The sequence below is a fragment of the Talpa occidentalis genome, unplaced genomic scaffold, assembly GCF_014898055.3.
Source record: "Talpa occidentalis isolate TD23 unplaced genomic scaffold, MPIMG_talOcc4v2.1 talOcc4.8, whole genome shotgun sequence".
NCBI lineage: Eukaryota > Metazoa > Chordata > Mammalia > Eulipotyphla > Talpidae > Talpa > Talpa occidentalis.
In genome coordinates, this window is record NW_023605194.1 from 74,739,785 (window position 1) to 74,758,238 (window position 18,454).

Consider the following 18,454-nt stretch of genomic DNA (forward strand, 5'->3'; position numbering starts at 1 on the left):
ACAGGCCCCTTTGCAGACAGTGTTGCCTACTTACTAGCAGAGAGACTTGGGCCCAAGTTGCCTCATCTTGGAAGCGGACATGGCTACTGTGATTTTTAAAAAAAAAAAAAAGATTTATTCATTTATGCATACAGGAACTGGGGTACAGGCCAGAGGTGTTGCAGGGGGTGAGAGGATTCACCAGAAACTGAATGGGGAGCAGAACAGGCAGACTGACTGAAATACACTGCTGAGGGGAGCAGCGGGTGAGACAGGAGAGGTCTGCTGTACCATGTGGGTCAGCTCCCTGGCCAGCCCGGGATCCAACTCGTGCTGTAGAGCCTGCTGACGGCTTCACAGTGCTGTGCTGAACCCCTTGCGCCACCAGGGAGGCCCTGTGCTTATTTTCTTGAGTTGTGTAGCTGGAATGAATGAGTGTATGCAAAACACTAAGCCCAGTAGAGGGGTTACAAATAAACAGCAGCTCTTGGTTTTTAAAGAGTAGATGCTGTAGTTGAATGTAATTGTGAATATTTAGGCATGTTGAGGGGGTGGGCATTACAGAGAGGCTGGCTGGGTGTCAGGAAAAATGGTAAACTGGATGCCCTCACTCCTGGACACAGGCTTCATGAAGCCCCCTAGAGGGACATTGGCTCCAGGCAGCTCTGCTCTCCCCTGGGGAACGCAGAGGCTGCCCATGGAAAGATGGTGCTGAAGGGTTGTATTGTGTATGGGGGTGTGTGGGGGGGGGGTAGTGTGCTTGCACCCACACATGCACACAAGGTTTTTCCTACTGCTGATCCAAAGGGATGTAGGGAGAAGGCTGGACAGCAGCCATGTCCTCTGACCTGTTCTGTGGCTGTTGCAGAATGAGGCACTCAACCGGCAAATCCAGAAGGAGATCTGGAGGATCCAGGATGCCATGGAGGGGCTGAGGAAGAATAACCCATCCCGGGGCACAGACACGGCAAAGCACAGAGGTGGGTGCCTCCTCATCAGCCTTCTGAGCTCTGGCCTCACCGGAAATGCTCTGGTATCTCTCGCCTCCATCCCACACCAGCTCAGAGCCAGTCAGGACTTTCTAGATACCAGAACCTTCCCAAGGCCTGTGATGATAGAGAGGACCCCCTTCCCTGCTAGAATATACCTGATATACCATTCAGAGATGCTCGTGACCCCACACGCTAGAATCCCTTCCAGAAGCGATCCCTGAAGCCATGTGCCACCTGAGCTCCCTAGTGATCTTATATCATCCTTTAGCTCCAGGGCCTTGGGCTGGCTTTGGTATTTGACACCTGGGTGAAGAGTGTCATTTCTCTTCTCAGCCCAGCTTGCCTCTCAACAGCAGCCTATAGCCCAAGTCCCTTCAGCAGGCCCAGCTGGCCCTGAGACACTAAACCCTCCCACATCCCAGGCCGTCTCCTGCTGCCTCCACCCACAGCACCACCCCTATGCCAGGCCCTCCCTTGCTGTGCCCTCACTGCTGTCCTCTCTGTTTGCCCCCAGGAGGACTTGGCCCCTCAGCCAGCTACAGCTCCAACAGCCCTGCCAGCCCACTCAGCTCCGCCAGTCTCACCAGCCCCCTGAGCCCCTTCTCACTAGTGTCTGGCTCCCAGGGTTCTCCCACCAAACCTGGTTCCAATGAGGTAAGCTGAGAAAACGGAGTAGAAGGTAGGTGTGGGGAGGAGACGGGTCCCCGTGTGCCAGGGGCTGCACTCTTCTGTGCCCATCTCTTCCCGGAGGCCCCAGTCCGGGCGTGGCTATCTCAGGTGGTCACTGATACACCCAGGGCAGTGCCCTCCCCCATAGTCCTCCTTTACCTGCTCTCATCTCTGCCCACCATCTTTGTCTGCCTTTCGGGGATGTCTCCTCCCTAGCTGGGGTGGTCAGCCTGACACCAGCTCCCTAGGAATTTAAGCCCAGGATTGTTCAGGGTGAAACGGTTGAGGGTTGGGGTGAGGAGCAGCTTCCTAGTCGGTCAGCACAGGTGCTTACTGAGGCTTTTCTGTGGGCGTGGATGGCGCGAGGCTCTCAAGAGGCCCAGGCACGCCCAAAGCCCTGCACTCAGCTTAGCACCCGGGGAGCCAAGGCCGAGTCTGAGGAGGAGACTGGCCTCTGGAATGTGGCAGTGCGTGTCTCATGCCGGACCAGTGGTTCAGACCCCGACTGCCCCGAAGGTCCAGAGATGGCCCAGGGAACCCGCCCTGGCCATCACACACCAGAGGGAGTCAGGCGCCAGGCAGCGGTGCAGGCGGGGCCGGCAGAAGCCACGTGCAGGGGTGGGAGCGTGCCCGTGTGATGCCGAGGCAGTGAGGAGAGCTGGAAGGAGAGTGGGGAGTGTGGGGAACTGCGCAGGAGGGGCCCAGTGGAGGGGCCAGGCAGGAGGTCAGCTCTGGAGTTGGAGGGTCAAGGGCGGGCGTCGGGGCCGCCAGCGATGTTGTCGTCTGCGTCCTGCTAACACTCTTTTCTCCTGCTCTCACAGTGGCTGCTCTTGTTCCTCCTAATGTGCTCTGGCTTCTCTCTGCCTCAGGAACCTGGCCCACCAAGGCCTCCCCTTCCCAAAGCCTACGTCCCCCTGGAGTCTCCTCCAACTGTGCCTCCACTCCCTAGCGAGAGCCGCTTCTGGCCATACCCCAACTCCCCTTCCTGGCACCGCAGTGGCGAGACAGCCAGGGGTCAGGTACCCAGCACCCTTGGGTCCTGGAGGGCAGGGCTGGAGGGCAGGGGGCCAAGGGCCAGGCTAGGGTGCCAGGCAGGGCACTGAATCACTTTCCATTCCAATATTAATTTTCCACAGTTCAATTTCTTGGCGCCCTCTGCCGAGCTGGGCTCTAAGATAAGGAAAAGGGCTCTCGTGGCGCAAACACAGGCTCGCTTCCCTGCTGCGCTCCGTGGACTTGGGGAAATGCCCCCTCCATGCCTAGGCTCATGGGCGGCCCCTGTAGGTGGTGGGTTGCGCCCCACTCCCTCCCAGCTTGACCAGACATGGAAATCAAGTGACCCCCCCACAGTCCCCCATGCCACTCCAGTCTGCCTGCTCCTGCCAGCTCGCACCCCAGTCCTCCCACGCGCACTCTGTCTCTGCCTGGCCACCGTCTTCTTTGGGGCTCATCTATCCCTGGAGGGATTTGGGCCTTTTCTCCCCTCTTCTGGCTTCTCCTGCCTGGACCCTTAACCCAGGTCCAGGAGAGGGGCAATTAGATGTGTGTGGTGAGTAGAGTCCTGTGCCTAAAATTGGGAAACCCACGTTCTCATCTCGATTCAGCTACTGGTCATTTGTGTGACCCCTGACCGTTTGCTCAGAGAGGAGGGTGGAGCAGCCTCCGTTTCCTCCAACATACAAGGAAGGAACGAGACAGAAGTTACCCAGCCCTGCGACTGGGCTGCCACTGAAGTTCTGACTTCCAGCCCCGTCTTTTCTCTCTTTGTTGCCCTCACTGAGACCTAGAGTTTTCAACTGCACAGGTGCTGGGGGTGGGGCTCAGGTGGCATCCGAGGTCCCTTCCGGTCTCATGGTGTTCGAGCCCACAAGCTAAGTGCCTTTTCCTCCTCCTCAGAATCCTGGCTCTTTTGCTCAAGTCCTGGGCGGAATCCCAACAGAATCCTCAGAGATTGCTGACCGGGAACCCCTCCTCTGGCCACTCCTTAACTCTCACTCCCAGCAGGGCTGTGCCACTAAGGATGGGCCTTAGCTGAGGGCCTCCTGGAGGCCCGAGCCCTCCCTCCCCACAATGGCTGGTTTGGGCCAACCTGACGGGGACAGGGTGAGAGGCTCCTCTACACCCTTACCCACTGCCCACCTGGCACACAGCTTTCCGTCCAGTATTTTCAAGGGTTTGCACTCTGACCAGCTTGAACCAAAGAAATGTCACCGGGGGCCAAACTCCCTGTGGCCACTCTAGCATCAGCCATCTTCTCACCATTCCTCCCCAGCAAAGCAAGAAAGACTCCCACCAGGCCTCACCCCTGGACACCTCTAGAGACATCAGCCTCATGCCCACCAGGCAAGAGGTGGAGCTGGAGAAGCAGGCTGCGCTCAACAAAGGTACTTCCTGTCCCTTCCTCCTCTTGTGAGACTCTGGGTCAGAGAGGAGCCCAGAGGGGTGCTCCATACCCAGAGAGTGTGTCCCCAGCCCATGTGTCCAGCTCTGCAGAGGGGGACTGAGCCTCTGAGGGATACAGCCCCCTCTCCCTGCCTTCCTGCTGGGCATGAGGCTGGTGGCTACTCTGTCTCTTTGCAGTTGGCATTGTGCCCCCTCGGACCAAGTCACCCACTGACGATGACGTGACCTCCTCCAGTGTGCTGAGGAGGAGCACCAACGGGCTCCCCAACGGGCTGTCTTCCCGGGTGAGCATTCCCTGCAGTGCCATGGGCTTGTAGGGCCTGAGCTGGGACTCTGCTCGCCCACAGCTGGAGGAGGAAGGCAGAGGGACAGGAACGTGTGCACGATGGAGATATGAAAACATTTAACCAAAGTATCCTCGTGCTCCTGAGGGAAATGCAAATGCAGCAGGACCAATGTCAAATGTGCATTCGACTCCTAGCCCTGCTAAAAAACTAACAAATACCATGAACTTGGAGACTCAAAACAACAGAAGCTTATTTGCTCACAGTTTGGAGGCCAGAAGTCCAAAATCAAGGTGCCAGCTTGCTTGGTCCCTTCGGGAGGCTCAAGGGGTCACCCATTCCACGCGCCCTCCTAGCTTTTCTCTGACTTCTTTGGCTTGTCGACATGTCACCCCAATCTGTCTGCCTGTGTCACCCTCTACTCTGCGTGTCTTGTTTTTTTCTGTCTCTTAGAGGGCCACCCCCTGTTAGATTTAGGATCCACCGTAATTCCAAATGATCTGTTTGAGATCTTTAATTTAATTACATCTGCAAAGATCCTATTTCCAAATAAGGTTACATTCACAGGTGCTGGGGGTTAGGGTTTGGACGTACTTTTGCAGGGAAGGGAAATTTTAAGGTAAAAGGAGATGAAAATGCTGAGTGGGGCATGAGCAAAGGCCAGAGTCCTGTTCTCTCTCTGCAGCAGGAGCGCCCCAAGAGCGCCGTGTTCCCTGGTGAGGGCAAGGTCAAGATGAGCGTGGAGGAGCAGATTGACCGCATGCGGCGGCACCAAAGCGGTTCCATCAAGGAGAAGCGGAGAAGCCTGCAGCTCCCAGCCAGCCCGGCCCCTGATCCGAGCCCCCGGCCCACCTACAAAGTGGTAAAGTCCTCCGCCCCCCCCCCCACCCCAGGCTTGGCCAGTGTTGGAGGTTGGGGTGGGAGGGAAGAAGTGTCTAAGAGGGAGGGCCTGGGAAGGACCCAAGCTGGGCACCTGGATGCCACCTGGCACCCCCACTGGGAAGGGAGGTACTGTGACAAGTCTTTCCTTTTTTAAAAAAGGAAAAAGATTTATTTATTTATTTATTTATTTATTTATTTATTTATTTATGCATACAAGAACTGGGGCACAGTCCAGAGGTGCGGATGGTGAGAGGATTCACCAGAGACAGATTGGGGAACAGAAGGGGAGGAGTAACTGAAACACACTTCTGAGGGGAGCAGCGGGCGAGACAGGAGAGGTCTGCTGCGCCATGTGGGTCACCTCCCTGGCCGGGGATGGAACTCGTGCTGCAGTGGCTGGTGATGGCTTGATAGTGCTGTCTTTAACCCCTGTGCCACCAGGGAGGCCCCAAGTCTTTCCTTTCTTGTGTTTCAAGAAAAATTCACAAAAAAAGGAATGCCTTAATTATTATTAAGGCATTATTATTATCCAGCAAATACAGGATAGGGCAAAACTGTCCAGAAATGACCTTCATGTCAAACACACTTTCTGTGTGTCTGGCATCAGCCTGGGTGCAGCAAGGATCACATAACAACTTGCACGGCTGGCACCGTGCAAGTCACAAGTCCTGTTCTTGTTACCTCATCTAATCCTTTTCAACAATGCTGAGTCAGAAATTCTTATGCTTATTTTAGAGACAGGGGAACAAAGTTACAAGGAATTAGGGATTCTGGGACTTCACAGCTACTAAGTGCAGACCTAGCATCTAAGATGTGTACCTAATTTTTCTTTCCACTCAATTTCAGAAATACAGAAAAATTACTATTCGTGAATCCTGCCCTCAAACAGTTTATATTCTAGTGGTGGGTTGGAATGTCTAGAAAATGTCACAATTAGAACTCAATGTACTGATTCACCAGCCTCAAATAGCAGCCACAGAATGTGAATCCAGGATACAGCAGGATGGGAAGTGACAAGTACCGATGAGAGATATTGATCATACTTTACCTCTGGCCCCTTCAGGGGGTCAGACTTTGGACACACAGCATGGAAGAGGATGTCTCTGGGGGTGTGGGGGCGCATAGCAGGGGTAGTGGAGCAGCAGGGCGGTTGCTTGTGGGCAGGGGCGGTGGTGACCACACAGGAGGGCCAGGACAGCCTGGGGAGCCCTGCACGCTCACAGTGCCCTGGCCCTAGGTGCGCCGTCACCGCAGTATCCACGAGGTGGACATCTCCAACCTGGAGGCAGCCCTGCGGGCAGAGGAGCCTGGAGGGCAGGCCTACGAGACACCGCGGGAAGAAATTGCCCGGCTGCGCAAGATGGAGCTTGAGCCCCAGCACTATGACGTGGACATCAACAAGGAGGTAAGCAGAGCCCAGGAGGGGCAGAGAGCAAGCAGCCCAGAAGGGGCCTGAGGCGGTGACCTCGGTCCCTCTGCAGCTTTCCACCCCAGACAAAGTCCTCATTCCCGAGCGCTACATTGACTTGGAACCCGATGCGCCCCTGAGCCCTGAGGAGTTGAAAGAGAAGCAGAAGAAGGTGGAGAGGATTAAGACTCTCATTGCCAAGTCCAGGTAACAGGCCAGGGAACCGCCACGGCTCTGCCCACCCTGGCACCTAGGACACCTGGGCCCCTGTCGCTGGGGGCCCTGAACCTCCCCAGTGGAGAGCAAGTGGAGGCAGCGGCTAAGGCAGCGGCCAGCCCAGCACTGGGCAGGGCCAGTCATGAGGCCGTTGGGTACAAAAGGACCTGCTGGGCCCAGGACTTCCGTCGTCAAGACAAACAGACTGGTCCCCGCTGGTGACTTCTTTCCCCTTCAAGGCTGCCCTAAAAGTTCACTTGAAACTTGTCATTGATTTTAAAGTGTTGAGGGTAGGGGTCCCAACTCGTGTTTTGCCAGGGTCCCACTCACCCCTGGGCACAGCCTTGCTGGGAACCAGAGCCTGCACACTCGCTGGCCCCTGGCCTCCCACCAGCCTCAGACCACAGGCCCCCTCAAGCCAATTGGACCCTCCTGTCCCCTCCCCCATGTCTGTGTGTCTGTGCCTCTTCAGCATGCAGAACGTGGTGCCCATCGGCGAGGGGGACCTTGTGGACGTGCCCCAGGACTCAGAGAGCCAGCTGCAGGAGCAGGAGAAGCGGATTGAAATCTCCTGTGCCCTGGCGACCGAGGCCTCCCGTCGGGGCCGCATGCTGTCTGGTGAGAGGGGCTGGGCCTCGCTCTGCCAGGGAGAGCAGCTAGCAGGTACAGGGGAGGAGGCACGGCGCTCCAGGGGCCAGGACAGAGCACAGGCCAGGGAGATGTTCCTCGAGGTCAAGTGGGCATTTGTTGAGCACCAGGCACCATGCCAGGTGGAGGGAAGGAGGGCACAGAGGAGCTAGAGCCAGGAACACCCAGAGGCCCAGAGCCACAGTGACCTCTGGGTGCTGTAGGGAGGAATGGCCAGTGGTTGTGCGAGGGCAGGGAGCCGCTCCCCGGGCAGGTTGGGGAAAGGCCCAGAAAAAAGGCCGAAGTGAGCCTGACTGGAAAAGATCATGTTGTCGCCGGTTGTGGAGAGGACAGGCTGTGGAGAGGACGGGTGTTCCAGGGCATCCTCTTGCTTCCCGCTCCTGCTGCGTGTAAATAGAAAGAGGACAAAGGGAAGTGCTGTGGTTCAAGAAGTGGAGGGACAGTCACCACCTTGGCCACTCACCCAAACCCCTGTTCTACTAAGAAGCAAAAAAGGGTGAGCACGAGGCTCTGATTTCACACCAGAGTGGCGGGCAGGTCCCGAGTGGACACGGGGTAACGGGGGTCAGCGTCCACTCCGCCTGGGGTACCACCCCCAAATCGGGGAGGAATGAAAGTGAAGCTGTGTGACAGGAGGGCTGAAGGTGGGGGAAAGACCCGGTCCCCTCATGCGGTGGGGACCCCAGATATTTCCTCAGCCTCAGGACTGGAGAGGGGCTCTGCAGGCTGGCAAGGGAGATGCCCCATGGGGGTGCCTGGCGGATGCTGGGTTTGCAGAGACTGGGGGTGGCGTGGGCAGAAGCAGTGCGAGTCGGGCAACCACCGATCAGGTCGGGAGCACAGAATGGAGCCCCCAGAGTGGGAGGGGTGGCTGCCGGTGTTGGTGATTCGAGATGGCTCCTGTTCTGGCTCCCTGACGCTCCATTTCCTCATCTGGAAAATTCAAATCAAAATCCCCGTGCAGTGGGTCGGCGTGCACGCAGCCCCCACACCGCGCCTGGTGCTGGGAAGAGCCCACCCCCGCGGGCCGGCCCAGGGCGGCGCCCACGTCTTGATGACCGAGCACTGGTTGAAACAGCAATAGCTAGAGTAGAAATAGGGGCCATGTGTGGGTTCCCTAACTTCTAAATATGAATATGTTCAGAAGCCAGAGGGGTTTAGGCTGTAACAAAGGGGATTTAAGTACGTCCTCCGCTGCCTTACTGGCAGTTAGGATGCTCCGGACACTTGGATGGTGGCCAAGGAAAGGCCCGCAGTTACCTCAGAGAGAGGCACGCTCGCCTGGGCAAGGGAAGGGATGGGCTTGAGCGCCCCCGCCTGCAGCCAGAGGCAGCAGAACCAGTTTAGCTCCCAGGAGGCCTCTGTCTGACCTCCTGCCTGTAGTTTAGCTGCAATATGAACTTGAACCTTTCAAAGATCAAATTCCACATGCTCTGGGCAAAAGGCGGCTTCCTGTTCTGAGGGTCAGAGCCTACAACACTGAGCAACTTCCCTCTGCCCCTGCCCTAGCCCCTGGCGCTCTGCACTGCAGCTCCCTGGCCAAAGGTTCCATGGAAACAAAACCCACCCTGGCCTCTCAGATTTCTCCCTCGATACACACTGGCTTACATTTCAGGGTCTGTGTGCTGTGTAAATGGTCAACTTGCTTTGCCAAAACCCCAACTATTTAAAAAATGGCTGTGGCAGGGCCAGACCTCAGCCTTAGCCGACTGTCCCTGCCACCCCTGGCCAGATTCCCAGAGTCACAGCTCCACGGGCACAGCAAGGACTGTCCAGGGCACATGCACCGTGGGCATGGTCCACGCCCAAGACCTGTGTGCATGGGAGCGGGGGGCACAGGTCACCAGGTCAGGCTGGCGGGCACAGGATGGAGAGTTAGCGCCCAAGTGTGGGCGTGTGGCCTGGGCATTGTGGGCAGGGACCAGTGTGGACTGGACAGCTCAGGAAGGGATGAGCGTGGTCAGGGATGAGTGTGGGGGTGTCGATCGACACACCTGGCATGTACAGACTCCAGTGCGCAGGAGTGGGAAGATGCACCTCTAGGTTTGTACATGTGGCCTGGTGTCACGTGCAGTGTCCATATCAGGAAATGTTTGTGGAGACACATGTTCTTGTGCGTTGAGTGTGTGGTGTGGGTAGAGGGATGTGTTTAATATGAGTGCGTATACAGAGGTGTGGGGCGGGGTGCTGTGTGGAAACCCATTGTGGTATTTGGTGAGCTGTTAGAGTGTAGGTGTGTGTGCATGTGAGTGTGTGATATTCGTGTGGAGGTAGTGTTTTACACGTGCTGGGCTTTCTCTGCTATCTGGGGAATAACGTCCCGTTTTTCAGTACATGTTGCGTACAGTGTCGATGCTGCCATGTTTGTGACTCTATATCTATGTGTGCAGAATGGGGGAGCATGCGGTCTCATAAGTGTGAGTACATGTGATGACTGCCCGCAGAGCACATACTTGTAACATCACGTGTCTCCTGCACATCCATCGCACACATTCATCTGAACTAACATAATCGATCTGTTCTCACCAGACATTTAGTATTTCTCTGTCTTCTCAAAGAGGTTATGCTTGACATCATGAATCTTTTTTGCACTTGCTCATGTAGGATTATTATAAATACCCTGGTTTGGGGGACCTCCAGTTGAAGGAATGCCTTTAGGGGCTTAATCAATACCGGTCTGTCAGAAATGCTCCCCAGCTGTTAGTGTGTCTACTTTTCACAAAAGATGTCCTCTCCAGTTGTGTCTTCTTATAGCTGTCAGAGGCCCCTCAGTCTCCTCACTGTCCTGCTTCTGATCACCCGTGGGCTAGAAGCCCAGCAAGTCATACCTGTTAGAATTGTGCGTAAATCAGTGTGACTGGACTCCAAGGAGCTCTTCACGAGTCAGTTGTAAGAACGTCACTGCATGTGTGATGTGAATCTATTCAGCTTTCTGGAGATAGTCCCTGCTTAGGGGATGTGTCCATCTGGGAAGTTTCAAATGTGTGGTCATGTGGGCGGGCACACGCCTGAGTTGTGTGCCCTGAGTGTCAAGATAAGGCGTCGGCTTCCAGGCACCATCTGTGGTGTGTCATGGGCAGACACTCTGCCGTTTGTGGGGCTCCGTGTCTTTTGTGCAGATGTGGGTGTCTGCCTGCGAGCCTTGGGAACCCCTAAACCCTTTCTCCTGCACGGAAGGCAGGAGAGGTGGTGAGGTCCCGCGTAGGATGGGAAGCAAGAAACAGGGCGTGCAACGACAGGACGCCTCTCTCTGTGGAAACGCAGCGTGGCCTGGCTGATGCCTGGTGCTCCTCTGAGCTGAGAGGACGTCCTGTGGCAGCCTCCTGCCCACTGCACTGAGGTGGCCAGGTCAGGAGACTGTCATGCTGGCCCAAACAACACGACGCCCTTCTCATTGTCCTTCCCTTTCGCTGCTCTCCACGTGGAATTGTTACAGGGCAGCCCCGATACAGAACAGGTCAAAGCCTGCATGGAATTAGCTCAGGACATCCTTTCCCCCTAACAGAATCATAATGATAATAGCGTAAAATCTCATTAATTCGAATGTCACCACTTTAAGTCTGGTGATGATTTTGTGGGGGGGTAGTTGAAATCTGCCTTTACTGGGTTGATGGAAGGGGAATCTCAGTTGCTAGTGGGGAAAGAAGGTATTTCTGAGACCCTCGATCACATCTGAGTTAACAGAACTCACTCTGGGCCTAGAAGCCGCCATTTTCATGGACCTGATGAACTCAGTGACCTCTGCATCCAACCCCAACATGGGGCCTGTGACGTGGGTTAGTGTGATTTTACGAACTATTGGTCATTATCATTATTGATACTGCCCTAGAGGAGGTGCTACCCCTATCCACACCCTAGTGGAGAGGTCTGCGACTCCCGGGTTGCAGATGGGACGGAGCCTGAGGCCCAGGGATGCCAGGCCTCCCCCCACGGTCACCCTGGCTCTCCACAGAGCCGGGGCTCAGCCAGGCCCACTCGGCCGCTCTCCTCCAGGGCCTGGGCAATAGGCCAGCTTCGCCTCTGCTTCGGCAAGTCCCCAGCTTAGCCGCCTCCTGCTTGCCTCCCGCCGCGCTCTGGGCGCCCGAGCTCCTTGCTACCCCCAGCCCACCCACCCGATTCACTCCCCTGTTCATTTCTGTTTCCAGTGCAATGTGCCACCCCAAGCCCTCCCACCTCCCCCGCCTCCCCGACTCCACCAGCCAACCCCCTGTCGTCTGAATCCCTCCGGGGCACCGACAGCAGCCATACCATGCGGGTCTGAGCGCTGACGTAAGCACTTTCTACTGTATTTCATCCCCGGGCAGTGGGGCCCTCCTCACCCCATTGAGCCATCCACACCCTCGCATTGGCACCGCTTCTCCCCTGCGCCCCGTGCCGCTGGCCCCGCGCCCATCTGCTTGAGCCTCGTGCCCCGGGCAGTGCTGGCTGGAGCCCGGGGCAGAGCTGCTTCCTGGGCTGCAGTGCCCTTGGGCTTTGCTTCTCCAGAAGCAAGTGGGCCAGCCCATGCGGAATCTGCACCTGTCCCTGCCCCTGCCCCTGGCCTGCCCCTGCCAGCCCACGGGCCTCTCATCTGCTGAGATACCCAGCAGCCCTGCCTGAGAAGCCCCCAGAAACTGTTTCTCTTAGACCTGGTTTCTCCCAGTCCTTATTGTAAATTAAAATAACATTGGACAGCTAGAGGCAGAGGCCACGTGCCCCGCCCCAGTGCAGCGCCCTCGCTGCCAGGCAAGTGAAATGCGTCTTCTGTTCCTTTGCTCTCCTCTCTCGGGGCTGAGGGGGTGGGTGGGCTTCCTCAAGGTTTTCATAAGACAAGACTACTCTCTCCTGGGGAAGGCTGGTGGGAGGCCCAGCCCCTTGCTGCAATCCCTTCCTTACCCATTTCTCTTTTCTTTAGTGCAAGCCCTGGCCGAGGCCAATGCTGTGAAGCTCCAGAGAGCCACGTTCTGAAGCCTCCTCTGCCCACCTGAGGCCCTGGATCCCCACCCTGGCCCCTGCCCCACGGTCCCTTGGGAATGGGCTGGGGGCCAGGGGGTTCTGCCAAGAGGAGAGCAGATACCTCAGTGTCCACGCACCCATGTGCCCGGCTCTGAAGCCTTCACTCCTCAAATGTGGTCCTAGACCAGAGCCTGAGCTGGCAGGACAGAGAGAGCCTTCCCCTGAGGCCTGGGCCACTGGGGCCAGGTGTAGGTCCGGCTGGGGTTGGGATGACCCCACTGGAACTTAGAGAAGACGCCCTGGTGGGGAGCACACCCCGGACGGCCCGAGGTCAGGACTAGTGGGGCAGAGGAGATGCCGCTCTGCCTTTCTGGCCGCTCTTAACACAAAGGACACCACCCCACCCCACCCCCGCACCATGACCAGCGCCCCAGCTTATCCAGCACCCCAACCCGTCTCTGCTAAGGCGTACTCTCCTGGAGTCCATGAGGCTGACCACCCTGCTTGAGCCAAAGACAAGAGGACAAGAGAGGAGCCCGAGAGGACAGGGCTGGCTGTGGAGAGAGCCGAGCGGGGGTCTGTGCAGCGTCGAGAGCAGGTCAAGAAGGTGGCAGGGACCAGGAGGATCCAAGGAGACTGGGAGGAGAGGGAGCAGAACACTTCGGCAGGGGAGCTGAGCAGGAGAAGATGGGAAGAGGCTGGGTTGGCTTCTAGGTGGAACCTCGGGTTAGTGCGAGTGCAGAGTGGACTGTCAGCCCTGGCCTCCTGCCTCCTTGCGGGGCAGCGGGGCCTGAGGGGTCCCTTCCCTGAGCACACCCCAGGTGCACAGGTGGAGGTGTCCCATGAGGACGTGAGTAGGGCAGATGGGGAGATGGCTCCAGGTCTGGATCTGGGGTCTGCCTCCCCATTCTGGGCTCAGAGGCAGAGAGTAAGACCTGTCTTGTGTAGGGTGTGGTCAGCCTTGGGGCCTTTCCTAACTATTTTCACAACTTGTTCTCCTCCCCCTCTCCTTGAATGTGCTGTGGGTAGTGTGCCCCGGAAGAGGGATGCAGGCTTAAGCTTAGAAGCAAGAACCTAGGACCCCCCCGGCATCCCTGGCACCCAAGATGAGGACCTGTTGAGCTGTCCCCCAAAACTCCCTTCTAGTGTGGCTCTCCCTCCATCCACCTAAAAGAGAGGCTGGTCAGGGAGGGACAGAAGCAAAGCTCATTCTTCCTCCCCTCCACCCACCTGAGATGAATGTAGCCAGAGAGGAGAGAGGAGAGAGTGAAGCTAAAACCTTGGCCCTTAGGCCTTCTCTGCCAGAGTTGCTACCTGGAGACTCCAGCCTGACCTCCAGTGGCCCCAAGACCAGCGGCTTCATCTTCCGTCAGTTCTCCACTCCTTCATGGCTGGGACAGTTACTGGTTCATATGCAAGTAAAGATGACAATTCATTCAACAAATATTTATTGAGCACCTTTTATGTACCAGGCACTGTTCTAGGTGCTTAGGATATTCTAATGCTCCTGAGGGGTACCAGACTGGGGGCTTCCACTTAGCTTCACTTCTAGCAGGTTTTTTGAACATGACTGTTGGCTCCATTTTCCCCCTTTAGTGCAGCTCAAACACCCCAAATCTGCCCTTTTTCCCCCACAGACTAGCTGTGGGATTGGCTCCCAGGTAACCTCTTCCCTCCCCAAACTTTTTCCATCCACCAGAAACAGATATTTCAGGGCCTTCCATGCCTTTGCCTTTTTTTTGTCTGTCTCTCCTTTTTTTAAGTGATTTTTTAGAAATACCTGTAAAATGCCAAGAATTGATATCTGCCCTCTACCACCTCTCATCTCTTATTTCATAAAGCTGGATCTTTATGTTGCTTGACATGCCTTAATATATGTTTTATGATGATTATACACATTCTAGATGTATATGTAATATATATATTTGTTTGGAGGTCTGATCCTCTCCTAGACTCCTGTCCAGGCCTGTTTCCTCTCCTTTACTTTCCACACTCTTCCTAATCGCATGCTGCGGCCCCCACGCCTTTGATCCAAAGAAGAGGAGAGGAAAGACATATTTTAAGACAGATCTATTTTATGCTTTTGTTATAAAAGCAAATCTATTTTCGAAATGTGCAATGTCTGAATGGAATTGGCAAGTGATTTGAGGAGACTGGGGTGGCTGCCTCTGGGTCCCAGCCCTGCGCCCTTCCCTCTTTCCCTAGCAGCTCCCTTCCCCCTTGCCCCAGTCTGCACAGGGCTGGTCCCCAGAGCTCACCCCCAGAGTGGCTTGCCAGGACAGGACATTCTCTTGGACGTCCTGGTCGAGGCTTGATCCCACTGTCAACTCTTGATGACCCTCTAGGGTCATTGGCTATGAATCCTCTTGAAGGAAATGTTTACAGTTGTGTGCACAAAAGTTACCCCCAAGTAGGAACCCCCCTCCCCCATGCACTCCTGGATCACTCCCTTCATCACCCTGCTGGAAAAGGCAAACAGTTTAGTGACAGCCCATGCCGAGAGATCTGTTCCTTGATGGTCCCGGGATATGGTGCAAAGGCCAAGGGATCACGGGTCCTTCAGCATGGACACATTCAAGTTCCTTGGACTTCCCATGCTTCTTGTCGCCTGATCCCTGTCTGGTCTGGATCACATCTATGGCATCTGTGATCTCTGTGATCTTTCTCTGGGGGCCGTGGTTAAGGAGGAGGTAGCTCAGTCTGGTATCCAGACTGTGAAGTCAGCTCCTATGGACAATGTGGCATCTTAGCCTTGCCGCCCCAAGGATTTCCCTCCAGCAAGCTGCTGTTGGGGTGCTTAGCTAACCAGCTCAGCATTCTAAACTTCTTATCCACTGTCCAAGTCGGCAAGGGCTCTTGCCTTGCAAGGATTTGGGCCTAATGGAAGTCTTTTGTCCAGACTGGGAATCCAGCACAGAGCTTCCAGCTGGTATTTGCAGCCTGATCTCCCAACTTTGACATTTACTATCAATAGTACCCTCTCCCCAGGCTGGAGCATCTTGCTGTGAATGAATGGGACCTAGATGGATGCCCAGGGCTAAGTAACCCAGCTGGGGACAGCTCTGGGTACTAATCTAGGGCCTTCCAATTAGCACATTACCTCCCTGATCAATAACCGAGAGGCTGCAATCAAATCCTGCTACTGTCACTTTAAAAATTTTCCGAGGTTATGAGCTGTGCATACTTGCTCCCCTGCTGTGGTGAGAGGCATGTTCTTGGGGCAGGGCTGACTGTAGCAAGACAGAATCAACTCCTTCCCCCTTTAGACACTCCCTACCTGGCAGCTCTTAAAACTAAAGAAAAATATTAAATATACATATATATACATATATCTATTTATGCACATATTGGGGCCAATTTGATTTGTTAGTATTAGATAATAAACCATACAAGGAAATTTATGATCTCAGTGTCTTTATTTAGTATAAAAGTGACCTTAGAAGAGAGTTAAGGTTAGGTAAGCAGAGGCCATCTTGTTGGGGACCAAGCAGCTGTAGCAGCCCCTTAGGATCTTTCTAGCCAATGAGCTCCCTCCCCGAGGAGGGGGCACCCTGACTGAAGTAGGTGAGTCCCCACCCCCCTTTCAACAGCATTCTTTTTAGATATAGGTACTGAAGAATCCCAGTGAGCTCTGCATTTGTATCTTGCAAGTTTGTATAAACCCGATACGGGAAATAAAATGAATGGTTTGTACAAGTGGTGTGTCTCCCACTCTGTGTCTGGTGTCTGCCGGTGTCCGGGCCCGGGACGCACAGCAATTTATGGTCTTGGTAGAGAAGGGGCCAGGGGCCTGGGACTGAGTGTTCCCTGGCTAAGAGCAAAGCTGCGTTTAGAGTGCATGTCCCCCTTCCTTCCCTCCCTGCTGGGGGCTGCACATCTCCCCGCTGGAATCCAGACTTCCCAGAAGGCACTGCTTCCCAACGAGTGGGGGGATGTTGGCACACTGCCCACTCCATGCCATCTTCATGACTGGTCACTCCAGATCAAGGCTTGTCCCAGGTCCCAATGCATCAGGGCCTGGCATCTTCCCCTTGATTTGTCTCTGAGACTGAGGGCAGGACAAGAGGAAAGGAAAACTCATCCATGGTGTTGTTTGATTATGACACAATGTGCTTCTGCTTTAGGGCGGAAGACCATGTGACCAAGTCCTTCTCATCCAGCTGCCATCCCATTGGTTTTTAGCTCCAGCAGGTACTCAGTGACTATCTGTTGCTGAAAGTCCTTGAGAAGGACTTCACCCGGCTTCTTGATTAAGAATAAAATAAAAGTCAAGAAGTCTCATAAATTCCATGGGGTAGGGGTGGGGTAAACAGAGAAAGGAAGCTCGGAATGGGGGGTCACAGCTGGGCTTCTGCAGAATAGGGAGAGAGGGATTCCTGGTTTTGTCTCTCCCTGGAGCTAACATTTGTGTTTTAATTCTGGATACCTGTCATTATCGCTAAAGGGCTAGTAGAGTGTATGTTCATTAAAAAAAAAAAAAATAGCCAACAGGGGCCTCCCTGGTGGTGCAAGGGGTTAAGTCCCAGCACTATGGAGCTATCCGTAGCCACTGCAGCTCGAGTTCGATCCCCAGCCAGGGAGCTGACCCACATGGCGCAGCAGACCTCTCCTGTCTCGCCCACTGCTCCCCTCAGCAGTGTATTTCAGTCGATCTGCCTGTTCTGCTCCCCACTCTGTCTCTGGTAAATTCTTTCACCCCCACCCCCACCTCTGGACTGTATCCCAGCTCTTGTATGCATAAATAAAAATAAATCTTTTAAAAAAGCCAACAAATAAAATGACCATCTTTTGGATTTGTAACGTCCCGAGGAGATCTGTAATCCCTGATGTCCTTTGTGAACCTGGAGAATGGAAACCAGATGCAGGCTCACCACAGACCTTGGGGCTGCAACGGGTGTACTGGAGAACTCGCCAGCCTCCGGGGCCACAGCAGCTTGGGGAGGAGGGAGGATGTGAGAACACAGGACCCACTAGGTGTCGCTGTACCCACAAACAAGGGCTGGCTCCTCCCCTCCAAGACACAAGACTCCAAGACACATGGCATTTGAGGCCCCAGGTCCCAGCCTGCTCCACCTCCTGGCCCAGATCAACCGTTGATAAAGTCAGCCTGGGGTTTGTAAAAGGCAGGGTTGACAGGAAATAGAAACGAAAAGCAACCAGCAGAATGCCCTTTGAGAGCAGAGCCCTGGAGCTGCGTGGTCCTGTATCAATGCTTGAAGAGGCCATGACCAGTCAGGCAGGTGGGCTGCAGACCCTGCCGCTACCAGGACACCCAGGCTGGGCCACACGGCATTTGAGGCCCCAGTGCAGAAGTGGCTGACTGCAGAACGGTGAGGATGGTGGGGAAGGTGATGTGTCCCGATCCTCCCTGCAGCCACGTGGTAATTTGGACAAGTCACTACAATTCTTGAGTCTCAGTTTTCTCATGTAAGGGAGGACATGAACTACCAGCTTATGGAACTCTCGAGAAAGTCAAATGAGAAAATGAATGAAAAACATTTTGAAAACTCATATTCACTTACAAATGTGAGTTGGTGCTGGTGAGAGGGAAGAGGGAGGATGTTCCCAGGGTCTCTTCTCTGGCTCCATAGCCTTCCTGGAAGATGTTGCCAGTGCCCTGTGTCTGAAGTGTCCTTCTCCTGCTCACTTCTAATCCTCCAGCCCCAGGGAGTAATAGACCCCGCCCCCTCCCCAGGTGGCAGCTGGTTGAGGACCAGCCCACCCTTCCAGGGCCTCCCCCCCCAGCCCCGGCCTTCTTCCTGGGCCCCTCACTCCTGTGCCCCGGGATGGGACTCCTCTCCAAGAGGGCGGGGTGTGGCTAACCCTCTTTCTGATGGCAACCCCAGTACCCCATGCTGCTATCAGAGGTTCATTCCAGGGGAGCCCAGTCCCTGGGACAGGTGGGTTCCATGGTTGGGGAGCACTATTCCAGGCTGCTGTTTTAGAGACCTGTGGGAGTGGTTTAGACCCACACTGAAGATGGAAGCAGAAGTCTTACAGAACAGCATTTCATACTATAATAGTAATACTAGTGACAA

At 55.2% G+C, this 18,454-nt stretch overlaps 1 protein-coding gene across 9 annotated transcripts in view; it reads left to right on the top strand.

The window, feature by feature from the left end:
• Window positions 1–12,416, top strand: part of PLEKHA6 (pleckstrin homology domain containing A6) — a 116,263-nt gene extending 103,847 nt beyond the window's left edge. For 8 of the 9 annotated variants that reach the window (XM_054690452.1, XM_054690451.1, XM_054690448.1 and 5 more), the window contains 9 exons: window positions 848–959; window positions 1,486–1,625; window positions 2,510–2,659; window positions 3,913–4,024; window positions 4,221–4,327; window positions 5,013–5,189; window positions 6,447–6,614; window positions 6,691–6,824; window positions 7,306–11,567. In XM_054690452.1, coding sequence (XP_054546427.1) covers window positions 848–959; window positions 1,486–1,625; window positions 2,510–2,659; window positions 3,913–4,024; window positions 4,221–4,327; window positions 5,013–5,189; window positions 6,447–6,614; window positions 6,691–6,824; window positions 7,306–7,633 — 1,428 coding nt within the window. In that variant the 3' untranslated portion in view covers window positions 7,634–11,567. Of the gene's footprint in view, window positions 1–847; window positions 960–1,485; window positions 1,626–2,509; window positions 2,660–3,912; window positions 4,025–4,220; window positions 4,328–5,012; window positions 5,190–6,446; window positions 6,615–6,690; window positions 6,825–7,305; window positions 11,568–11,626; window positions 11,751–12,375 lie in introns of those variants that run through there. The other variant, XM_054690450.1, reaches the window with a different exon arrangement.
• The last annotated feature ends 6,038 nt before the right edge of the window (window positions 12,417–18,454 follow it).